Below are 12,114 nucleotides of genomic sequence, written 5' to 3' on the forward strand. Positions count from 1 at the left end.
TCAGGGCAGTGTGTGGGAGGTGTGTCGGTGCGGTGTCAGGGCGGTGTGTGGGGGGTGTCAGGGTGGTGTCAGGGCGGTGTCTCTGGAGCCTGAACCACTCGTGTTTTCATGGATGGTTTTGTGATGATGGTGTAATAATGTCAGTAAACAACAACAACAACATGATCAAAGTAGTGATGAATGAGGTGATGATGGTCATCGTCATGGAAACACGAGTCATAATTATTAATAATTATAGTAATAATAATAATAATAATGATTATTAATTCTTCAAACCTTCAATCTCCCGATGTCAGTGACTTTAGAAAGAGTTTCAAAGATGATGAAAACATGACTAACACCACCTTCCTCCACCTACAGCTCTTAGAGCAGGCCCTGGTCATCGAGGAGCAGCTGCGTCGGGCGGCCTACCTCAACATGTCGGAGGACCCGTCTCACCCCTCCATGGCGCTCAACACGCGCTTCAGTGAAGTGGAGTGTCTGGCCGAGTCGCACCAGCACCTCAGCAAGGAGTCCATGTCCGGAAACAAGCCTGCCAACGCAGTGTTGCACAAAGGTACGGTGCGGTGGGAGGTCGTAGGCGGTGCGGTGTGGTGGGAGGTCCCAGGCGTGGTTGGAGGCTGCAGGCGGTGCGGTGGGAGGTCGTAGGCGGTGCGGTGGGAGGTCGTAGGTGTGGTTGGAGGCTGCAGAGATGAAATTATAGGTCAAAGATAAGATGGTAGAAGATAAGGTGGGAGGTCCAACAGATGAGCAAGAGACTGATTTCCCCTCCTCCCTCCAGTGCTGAAGCAGCTGGAGGAGCTGCTGAGCGACATGAAGGCCGACGTCACCCGTCTCCCGGCAACCATCGCCCGGATACCACCGGTTGCCGTGCGACTCCAGATGTCCGAGAGAAACATCCTTAGCCGGCTAGCTAGCCGAGGACCAGAAACACACACACAGCAGGTACAGACAGACAGACAGACAGACAGACAGGTGTTTGGAGGCTTGTGTGATGTAATCAAGCTGTAGAGTCAGTTTAAGTTTGGATGATGTTGCTTTAGAAGGAGATTTGATATTGAACCTGTCTCTCTCTCTCTTTGTCTCTCTCTCTCTTTGTCTCTCTCTCTCTTTGTCTCTCTCTCCAGATGCCTCAGCAGTAGCCCCTCCCCCTCATCCTCCTCTTTACCTCATGAAGCCCCGCCCCCTCCCGCCTCACCTCAACATTCCCGATTGGTGCACAGCAAATAACGGACAGCTTGAAGCCACGCCCCTCCGCCTGGGGTTTTTTTGTTTTTTTAATCCAAAATGGACTTTGCAGTTTCTAGGAGGTCTAAGCCCCGCCCCCTCTCCAGGAGGTCTAAGCTCCGCCCCCCTCTACCCGCCCCGTCCCCAATTTGAGGCCGTGGACACAAAGCGGTTTTATTTTTTATTTCTTTGCTCTTTTTGTTTTTTTTTCAATTTCTGTATTAATATTATTGATATAATGTTATTATGATGGTTTTTTGGGACCTAAATAAAAAAATGTAATAAAGAAAAGGAGGCTTGTGTTGTGTCTAAGATATTTGGGGCTGAGGGCCGATGCTCATTGGCTCTTTCCCGCTCACTGGCGGCGGCGCTCCCTCCTCCACGCCAGCTTGACGAACCACAACGCCTCTGTCGGCGGCGGCGCACGGTGCGAATCCCGACCAGAGCCCGCCGGGCATCGAACGCACCCTTTTTGAGGGGCGGGGCCGGCATCCCAGGTCCCTCCTCGCACAGTTGCCAAAGCAAACGGATCCGTCAGGGGCTCCTGAAACGGGCCGGGGCTTGAAACATAAGCCCCGGCCCCCTCCCGACCTCTGCCAACATCCCGCCGGGATCCCAGTTTACTCTTTGGCTGACTCACTTCCTCTCGCCCTCTGTGGCATTTCGGGCGATCCAAGGTCGTGAGAAGGGGACTTCGTGAGCTGTGGCGCCGTGTGGTGATTGGTTCCTGCATCGGTGCAGCTGCAGCCGTTACAGAATTTTTCTCGTCAATACTCTCCTCAGCATGGATTTACTGCAGTACTCTGTACGATACCACGACGCTTCTGATTCAGTGTTTAATTAATGTCCGGTTAATTTTTTACGCTTGATGCTGCGCCTTATTTCATGTAAATAATCTTTGAGGAAGGGGGTGGACAACGGGGCCCCAATGTGGCTGCATCTGCAGAAAACGTGCTCCTCTGGAGAAGTGTAATCCAGGCGCCAACAAATGATGCTCCCACTAAGCACTGACCAGGTGTATGTTAATCACACTCATCGGATTTTAATTTAGGTTTGTCCTTGAAAGTACACGGATCAGCCACAACATTAAAGCACCACTAATAACACTTATACTGTGTAGCTCCCCCTCGTGTCCCCAAAACAGTTGAGGTGGAGGCATCACTGTTTCAACACTTTGTGCTGCAGTAGTTCTTCTGTGGCATCGAACCAGACGGGCTACACTTCACTCCCCACGTGCATCAATGAGCCTTGGGCCCCGTGACGCTGTCACCAGTTCAGCGCTCGTCCTTCCTTGGACACTTTTGGTAGCTAGTAACCACTGCACAGCGGGAACAGCCACAAGAGCTGTGCTTGTGGAGATGCTCTGACCCAGTCGTCCAGCATCACAATGTGCTCCTTGTCTAAGTGGCTCAGACCCTGACCACGCCCATTTTTATACTTCAACAACTGACTCTTCACCTGCTGCCTCATATATGTATAATATATAACACGATATATATAATAATATATTATACTATATATAATAATAATATACAACACTATAAATAAAATAATATATAACAGTATATATATAATATATATAACGCTATATATAAATAATAATATACAGTATAACAGTATATATAATTATAATATATAACAGTATACATATAATATATAACATTATGTATGTAATCATATATAACACTATATAATAACATAACAGTATATATAAAATAATATATAACAGTACGTATGTAATCATAACACTATATATATTATAGTAATATATAACACTATATATATAATAAAAATATATAACAATATATATATTTATAATGTATAACAGTATATATATAATAATATTTCCCACCCCTTGACAGGTGCCATTGGAACCAGATGATCAATGTTATTCACTTCACTGTCACTGGTTTAATGTTGTGGTATGTATGACCTTGATTGAATCTATGACCTTGAATAAATATTTGGCCATGTATGTATGTAGACCTATCAAATGATGGGCCTGTTATTGAAGAGCTAATAATTGTTTTGTGGCGTCTTGTTGTGCGGTGTTGGTTGTGCGTGGTTCAGTAGTTGTTCAGTAGTCGTTTAGACCCCCACCCAAAACATGCACACATCATCGTCGCCGTCAGTGATGGACGTATGGAACCAGGTCCTGGGCGCGTCGTGGTTGAACGCTGCCCACTGCTCCTGGCTGCGCCCGAGGAAGGACAAGCCAGGACGGTTCAATGCAATGAAAACCATTTCACCAGCAGCATCCAAAGCACGTGTTTGTGTGTGTGTGTGTGTGTGATCGATCAGTAAAGATTCTTCTTTTATTTGCACCAACCAGTTGTGGCCAGCAGGGGGCAGCGCAGTCCCTACAGACCGCACGATGCTGCATTCAAGTCATGTGGGAGATTGGAACTTCCAACTTGGTGTTGTAGTGTAGTTTGCATCAGATTTCAGGTCAAAAGCTTTGGTTTCTGTTTCTATTATCGATACTGCTTGTGTGTCAAAGCTTTCCTTTAGAACTCAATTTCTCCCGTTTGACATCCCTGACCTGGGCTCAGCCTTCAACAGTTTAAAGGTCTTTAATACAAGGAGCTGTACGTATATGACATGATTAAAAAGCTACACTAGACCAACAAGACAACAGAAGCAATGCAATGTGTAAGCGTGTAATAACACGCTTACACATTGCATTGCTTCTGCCTCCTTTAATTCTTGCTGTGTTGTCCTCACCGGCTCTGAACGGGTTTGAACCCATCAACACCACCCAACCACCACCAGGTCACAAGTCAAAGTTCACTAAGTCGATTCAAAAAACAGGCAGCATTCAAATCCAGGAGCTCAGTCAAATATAATATAATATAATGTAATATAATTTCATCTAATATATTATATCATAGTATAACATAGTTTAATAAAAAGTAATGTAATGTAATATAATTTAATATACTATAATATAATTTAATGTTATGTAATACAATTTGATACAAAACAATATAATTGAATGTAATGTAATATTTTTTAATATAATATAATATAGTATAACTTAGTATACTATAATGTAATATAATTTAATATAATATGTATAAAATAATATAATATAATATAATTTAATATACTATAATATAATTTAATGTAATATGTATAATATAATATAATATAATTTAATATAATATGTATAATATAATTTAATATAATCTAATACAACTTTATATAATGTAATATAATATAATATAATATATGTATAATATAATATAATCTAATATCATTTAATATAATATGTATAATATAATATAATGTAATATTATATAATTTAATGTCATTTGTATAATATAATATAATATAATATAATTAAATATAATATGTATAATATAATATAATGTAATATAATATAATATAATATAATATAATATAATATAATTTAATATAATATAATATAATATAATATGTATAATACAATATAATATAATTTAATGTAATTTGTATAATATAATATAATATAATATAATTTAATATAACATGTATAATATAATATAATAAAATATAATATAATATTATCTAATATAATATAATATAATGTAATTTAATATAATATAATATAATATATTATATTTTAATATAATATAATATAATTTAATATAATATAATATAATATAATATAATATGTATAATATAACATAATATATTATATTTTAATATAATATAATATAATGTAATATAATATAATATAATATAATATAATAAAATATAATATAATTTAATATATTATGCTCCTTGCTCTCACTGAGACGTGGATTAAACCGGAAGATAGCGCAACCCCGGCTGCACTCTCCACTAACTACTCATTCTTCCACACATCCAGAACATCTGGCCGTGGTGGTGGGACTGGCCTGCTAATTTCCAACACATGGAAATTTAATCCACTGCAGCCTTTAAACAACTTTGCCTCCTTTGAATATCACGCCGTCTTGGTGACTGCTCCGGTGAAAGCCTATGTGGTCGTCATCTACCGTCCACCAGGACAACTAGGTGACTTCCTACATGAGCTTGACACCCTGCTGTCATCAATTCCTGAGCATGAGTGTCCCACGCTCGTTCTCGGAGACATGAACATCCACTTGGACGGTGCGAGCTCGGTTGAATTCCTGTCTTTGGTTCGCTCATTCGACCTAAGACAGGTCCCGACTCCACCGACTCACAAGGCTGACAAAGAGCTTGATCTCATTCTTGCTCAAAGCTGCACCACAGACAACCTAAGGGTCACTCTTCATCTCTCTGACCACTTCTTCATCCACTTCAATGTCCAGCTACCAGAACAACCCCCCACCTCCCCACCCATGGTCTCCATCCGCCGCAATCTCCGCAGCCTGTCCCCCACCCACTTCTCCTCTGTGCTCTCCTCTTCTCTTCCACCCCACGGCACTTTCTCCTCTCTGCAGGTAAATGATGCCACTGATTGTCTCTGCTCCACCTTGAGCTCATGTCTGGAGCCTGTGTCCACAATCCACCAGACCTGCTCGATCAACCCCGTCGCACCCTTGGCTGACTGACACCCTCCGGACAACGCGCACTGACCTCAGAGCAGCCGAGAGGAAATGGCACAAATCCGGAGCGACTGAAGATCTTGCAAGCTACCAGACACTGCTGTCCTCCTCCTTCTCCAGCATCACTGCTGCCAAGAAGGCCTTCTTCAACGATAGGATCAACGGTGCCACAGACACATGTAAGTTATTCTCCACCTTCAAGTCTCTGCTTTACCCTCCACCACCTCCTCCAGCTACTAACCTCACTGCCGACTGCCTTGCCTCCTTTTTTACAAACAAAGTGGCAGCCATCAGCAGCCAATTCACTAAACAACTTACTCACAACCTGTCTTCTCCAGCCCTAGGCTCATCGTTCCCTGGTTTCACCCCCCTCGCTGAAAGTGAGGTATCTAAACTACTAACATGTAGCCGTCCTACTACCTGTCCGCTAGATCTGATCCCATCTAACCTCCTTCAAGCCATATCACTGACTATCACCCCGGCAATCACACATGTGATTAATTCTTCCCTAACTTCCAGCACTTTCCCTTCCGCTTTCAAAGCGGCTCGGGTCGCACCACTGCTCAAAAAACCTTCACTCGATCCCACTCAAGTAGAAAACTATCGGCCGGTCTCTCTCCTCCCATTCCTTTCCAAAACCATAGAGAGGGCAGTCTCTAGACAGGTTACAGAAAACCTGTCAAGAAACAACCTTCTTGATACACTTCAATCTGGCTTCAAAAGTGGTCACTCCACCGAAACAGCCCTGTTGTCTGTGACAGAGACCTTAAAAACTGCTAGAGCTGCTGCCAAATCCTCGGTCCTCATTCTGCTTGACTTATCAGCCGCTTTTGACGCTGTCAACCACAGCATACTCCTGTCCATACTCTCAAGTGTGGGCATAACGGGCAGTGCACTTTCCTGGTTGGAATCTTACCTTACTGGGTGCTCGTTCAGTGTGACATGGCGAGGCCAGCTGTCTGTGCCTCACAACCTCACCACAGGGGGGCCCCAAGGCTCGGTGCTAGGACCCCTCCTCTTTGCCATATACACCACCTCACTGGGCCCGATCATCCGCTCACATGGCTTTTCATATCACTGCTATGCGGATGATACTCAACTCTATCTGTCCTTCCTGCCTGACGACCCCACTGTCTCAACGCGGATCTCGGATTGTCTCGCTGACATATCCACGTGGATGAAGGATTATCATCTTCAACTAAACCCGGCAACAACGGAACTGCTGGTCATCCCAGCCAAACAAGGTATTTATCACAACATTGATATTAAAATCGACTCTTTATCTCTTGTTCCTACCAAGGCTGCAAGGAATCTTGGTGTCATTATTGATGACCAACTGACATTCTCGGACCATGTTGCCGCCGTCTCGCGGTCCTGCCGCTTCGCACTACTCAACATCCGAAAAGTCAGGCCGTACCTGAGCTAATATGCCACTCAACTGCTGCTACAAACCTTGGTGATGTCCCGTCTCGACTACTGCAACGCCCTCTTAACAGGCTTGAGGCCTGTGCGGTGAAGCCACTACAGATGATACAGAATGCGGCGGCGCGACTGGTGTTCAACCAGCCAAAGAGGGCACATGTCACTCCGCTGCTCATCGAGCTCCACTGGTTACCATCAAGTTCAAGTCTCTGATGCTGGCCTACAGAGTGATTGTTGGGAACGCTCCCACCTACTTAAATGCTCTTGTAAGAGCACATGTTACCCCCCGGATGCTGCGCTCGTCAAAAGAGCGTCGCCTGGCTCTGCCGGCCGTACAGCCACGGCAATCCAGGCTATTCTCATTTGTAGTTCCACGTTGGTGGAACGAGCTGCCAAAAACGACCAGAGCAGGGACCTCCCTCTCTGTCTTTAAGAAGCACTTGAAGACCCAGCTCTTCAGTGAGTACCTCCTGTCCTAACTTACAATTACTTAGCACTACCTTGCGGTATTTACTGTTACACTAATGTCTCTGTCGCATGTAGCTTGAATGTTATTCTCCCTTGTAAGTCGCTTTGGATAAAAGCGTCTGTAAATGGATGGTGGCTCAGGAGGTAGAGCTGATCGTCTAGTAATCTAAAGGTTACTGGTTGGATCCCAGGCTCCTCCTGCTAGCATGCTGTAGTGTCCTTGAGCAAGACACTTAACCCCTAATTGCTCCTGATGGCTGCGTCCGTCGGTGTTTGAATAATTGTAAGTGGCTTTGGATAAAAGCCTCTGCTAAATGTAATGTAATGTAATGTAATGTAAATGTAAATGTTAATAATATAATTTAATATAATATAATGTAATATAATAAAATTTAATATAATATGTATAACATAATATAATATGTATAACATAATATAATTTAATATAATATGTATAACATAATATAATTTAATATAATATAATATAATTTAATATAATATATAATATAATATAATTTAATTTAATTTAATATAATATAATAGAATTTAATATAATATAATATGATATAATATTATATAATATAACATAATTTAATATAATATGATACAATATAATTTAATTTAATATAATATGATATAATATAATATAATATAATATAATATAATATAATATAATATAATATAATATAATTTAATATAATATAATATAATTTAATATAATGTAATATAATATAATATAATATGATATAATATAATATAATATAATTTAATATAATGTAATATAATATAATATAATATAATATAATATAATATGATATAATATGATATAATATAATATAATATAATATAATTTAATATCATATGATATAATATAATATAATATAATATAATATAATATGATATAATATAATTTAATATAATATGATATGATATAATATAATGTAATTTAATATAATATAATATAATATAATATGATATAATATAATTTAATATAATATAATATAATATAATATGATATAATATAATATAATATAATATAATATAATATAATACAATATAATAGAATAGAATATAATATAATATAATTTAATATAATATAATTTCATATAATATAATATAATTTAATATAATATAATATAATATAATATAATATAATATAATATAATATAATTTCATATAATATAATGTAATACAGTATAATATAATATAATATGATATATTATGATTTAATATGATATAATATAATATGATATAATATAATTTAATTTAATATAATATGATATAATATAAATTAATATAATTTAATATAATATAATTTAATATAATATAATATAATATAATATGATGTAATATAATATAATATAATATAATATAATATAATATAATATGATATAATATAATTTAATATAATATGATATGATATAATATAATGTAATTTAATACAATATAATAGAATAGAATATAATATAATATAATTTAATATAATATAATTTCATATAATATAATATAATTTAATATAATATAATATAATATAATATAATATAATTTCATATAATATAATGTAATATAGTATAATATAATATAATATGATATAATATGATTTAATATGATATAATATAATATGATATAATATAATTTAATTTAATATAATATGATATAATATAAATTAATATAATTTAATATAATATAATTTAATATAATATAATATAATATAATATAATATAATATAATATGATATAATATAATTTAATATAATATAATTTAATATAATATAATATAATATAATATAATATAATATAATATAATATGATATAATATAATATAATATAATATAATATAATATAATATAATATAATATAATATGATATAATATAATTTAATATAATATAATTTAATATAATATAATATAATATAATATAATATAATATAATATGATATAATATAATATAATATAATACAATATAATATGATATAATATAATTTCATATAATATAATTTAATATAATATAATGTTATATAATATAATATAATATAAAATAACATAATATAATTTAATATAATATAATATAATATGATATAATATAATTTATATTATTTATATATGGGGATGGTAGCTCAGGCGGTAGAGCTGGTGGTCTAGTGATCTAAAGGTTGCTGGTTCGATCATATCATATAATTTAATATAATATAATATAATTTAATACAATATAATATAATATAATATAATATAATATAATTTAATATAATATAATATGATATAATATAATATAATTTAATTTGATATAATATAATTTATTTCTCTCTATTTATGGATAGATAGATGGATGGATGGATGGGTGGATGGATGGATAGATCTATGGGTGGATGGATGGATTGATGGGTGGATGGGTGGATGGATGGATAGATGGGTGGATGGGTCGATGGATGGATAGATAGATGGGTGGATGGATGGATAGATAGATGGGTGGATGGATGGATAGATGGGTGGATGGGTCGATGGATGGATAGATAGATGGGTGGATGGATGGATAGATAGATGGGTGGATGGATGGATAGATGGGTGGATGGGTGGATGGATGGATAGATAGATGGGTGGATGGGTGGATAGATAGATGATCAAAACCACTCTTTTCTGCGTCACAGACGATGTGACGCCGTCGCCCTGGCAACAGCATCTCTCGCTGCATCAGCACCACCCAGCTGCATCAGCACCACCCAGCTGCGGCTCAAGGTCGCAGAGCGCGGTGCATCACGGGTAGGCGGGGCGGGGGGGGGGGGCACCGGTGCCTGTCTGTCGGATCGACCCACCGCGCATGCGCCCCGGTATGTTTTTCTTTTTTTAGCACGACACCTGGTCAACCAATCAGAAGCGAGGAGCCTGATTCGCCGCTGAAAGCTCCTGTCGTGCTGCGTCAGGGGCGCCGCCATCTTAGCACGGTGTGGCAGCTCGGTGCGGCTTACAACGCGGTAAATAATCACACAAATATGATCATTTATGTTAAACTCTACTTGTAAGGATGCTTCTTTACCCACAGTTTCCCCGTGTTTTCATGGTGTTTTCCATCACCTCTCACACCTTAGATGTGACGTAGAGAACGATGTGTGCACTACACCCCCCCACCCATCGGGATGAACACCGCACCAAGATGGCGGCGGCATTGAGGCGCGTCTATGAGAATCCCCACGCGGACGCGCGGGATGGGGATGGGTGGTGGGTGGATGGTGGGTGGTGCGTGGATGATGTTTGAAAGATGGATAGCTTGATGGGTGGATGGTGGGTGCTGGATGGGTAGATGGTGGATGGGTTGTTGGGTGGATGGTGGATGGGGGTTGGGTGGATGGTGGATGGGTTGATGGATGGATGGTGGATGGTGGATGAATGATGGGTGGGTGGTTGGATGGTGGATGGGTGGATGGATGATGGGTGAAAGATGGATGGGTTAATGGGTGGATGGTGGATGGGTTTCAGGCTGGGTGGTGGATAGGTTAATGAATGGATGGATGGATGGATGGATGCTGGGTGGTGGATGGGTGGATGGTGGATGGGTTGATGGGTGGATGGTGGGTGGTTGATGGGTTGATTGTGGATGGGTGATGGGTGGAAGATGATTGGGTTGATAGGTGGATGGTGGATGGGTTGTTGGGTGGATGGTGGATGGGGGTTGGATGGATGGTGGATGGGTTGATGGGTGGATGGTGGATGGGGGTTGGGTGGATGGTGGATGGGTTGATGGGTGGATGGTGGATGGGGGTTGGGTGGATGGTGGATGGGTTGATGGGTGGATGGTGGATGGTGGATGGGTGGATGGATGATGGGTGAAAGATGGATGGGTTAATGGGTGGATGGTGGATGGGTTTCAGGCTGGGTGGTGGATAGGTTGATGGATGGATGGATGCTGGGTGGTGGATGGTGGATGGGTTGATGGGTTGATTGTGGATGGGTGATGGGTGGAAGATGATTGGGTTGATAGGTGGATGGTGGATGGGTTGTTGGGTGGATGGTGGATGGGGGTTGGATGGATGGTGGATGGGTTGATGGGTGGATGGTGGATGGGGGTTGGGTGGATGGTGGATGGGTTGATGGGTGGATGGTGGATGGGGGTTGGGTGGATGGTGGATGGGTTGATGGGTGGATGGTGGATGGTGGATGGGTGGATGGATGATGGGTGAAAGATGGATGGGTTAATGGGTGGATGGTGGATGGGTTTCAGGCTGGGTGGTGGATAGGTTGATGGATGGATGGATGCTGGGTGGTGGATGGTGGATGGGTTGATGGGTTGATTGTGGATGGGTGATGGGTGGAAGATGATTGGGTTGATAGGTGGATGGTGGATGGGTTGTTGGGTGGATGGTGGATGGGGGTTGGATGGATGGTGGATGGGTTGATGGGTGGATGGTGGATGGGGGTTGGGTGGATGGTGGATGGGTTGATGGGTGGATGGTGGATGGGGGTTGGGTGGAT

The 12,114-nt window shown here is 39.4% G+C and overlaps 1 protein-coding gene across 6 annotated transcripts in view; it reads left to right on the plus strand.

Annotated features, from left to right (window-relative positions):
* Positions 1 to 1,510, plus strand: part of LOC307241072 (chromodomain-helicase-DNA-binding protein 4-like) — a 34,097-nt gene extending 32,587 nt beyond the window's left edge. For all 6 annotated transcript variants that reach the window (XM_080015057.1, XM_080015056.1, XM_080015059.1 and 3 more), the window contains 3 exons: positions 361 to 556; positions 782 to 945; positions 1,128 to 1,510. In XM_080015057.1, coding sequence (XP_079871183.1) covers positions 361 to 556; positions 782 to 945; positions 1,128 to 1,142 — 375 coding nt within the window. In that variant the 3' untranslated portion in view covers positions 1,143 to 1,510. The remainder of the gene's footprint in view (positions 1 to 360; positions 557 to 781; positions 946 to 1,127) is intronic.
* Positions 1,511 to 12,114: the final 10,604 nt, after the last annotated feature.

This window comes from Zeus faber (genome assembly GCF_960531495.2).
Source record: "Zeus faber genome assembly, chromosome: 1".
Classification (NCBI taxonomy): domain Eukaryota; kingdom Metazoa; phylum Chordata; class Actinopteri; order Zeiformes; family Zeidae; genus Zeus; species Zeus faber.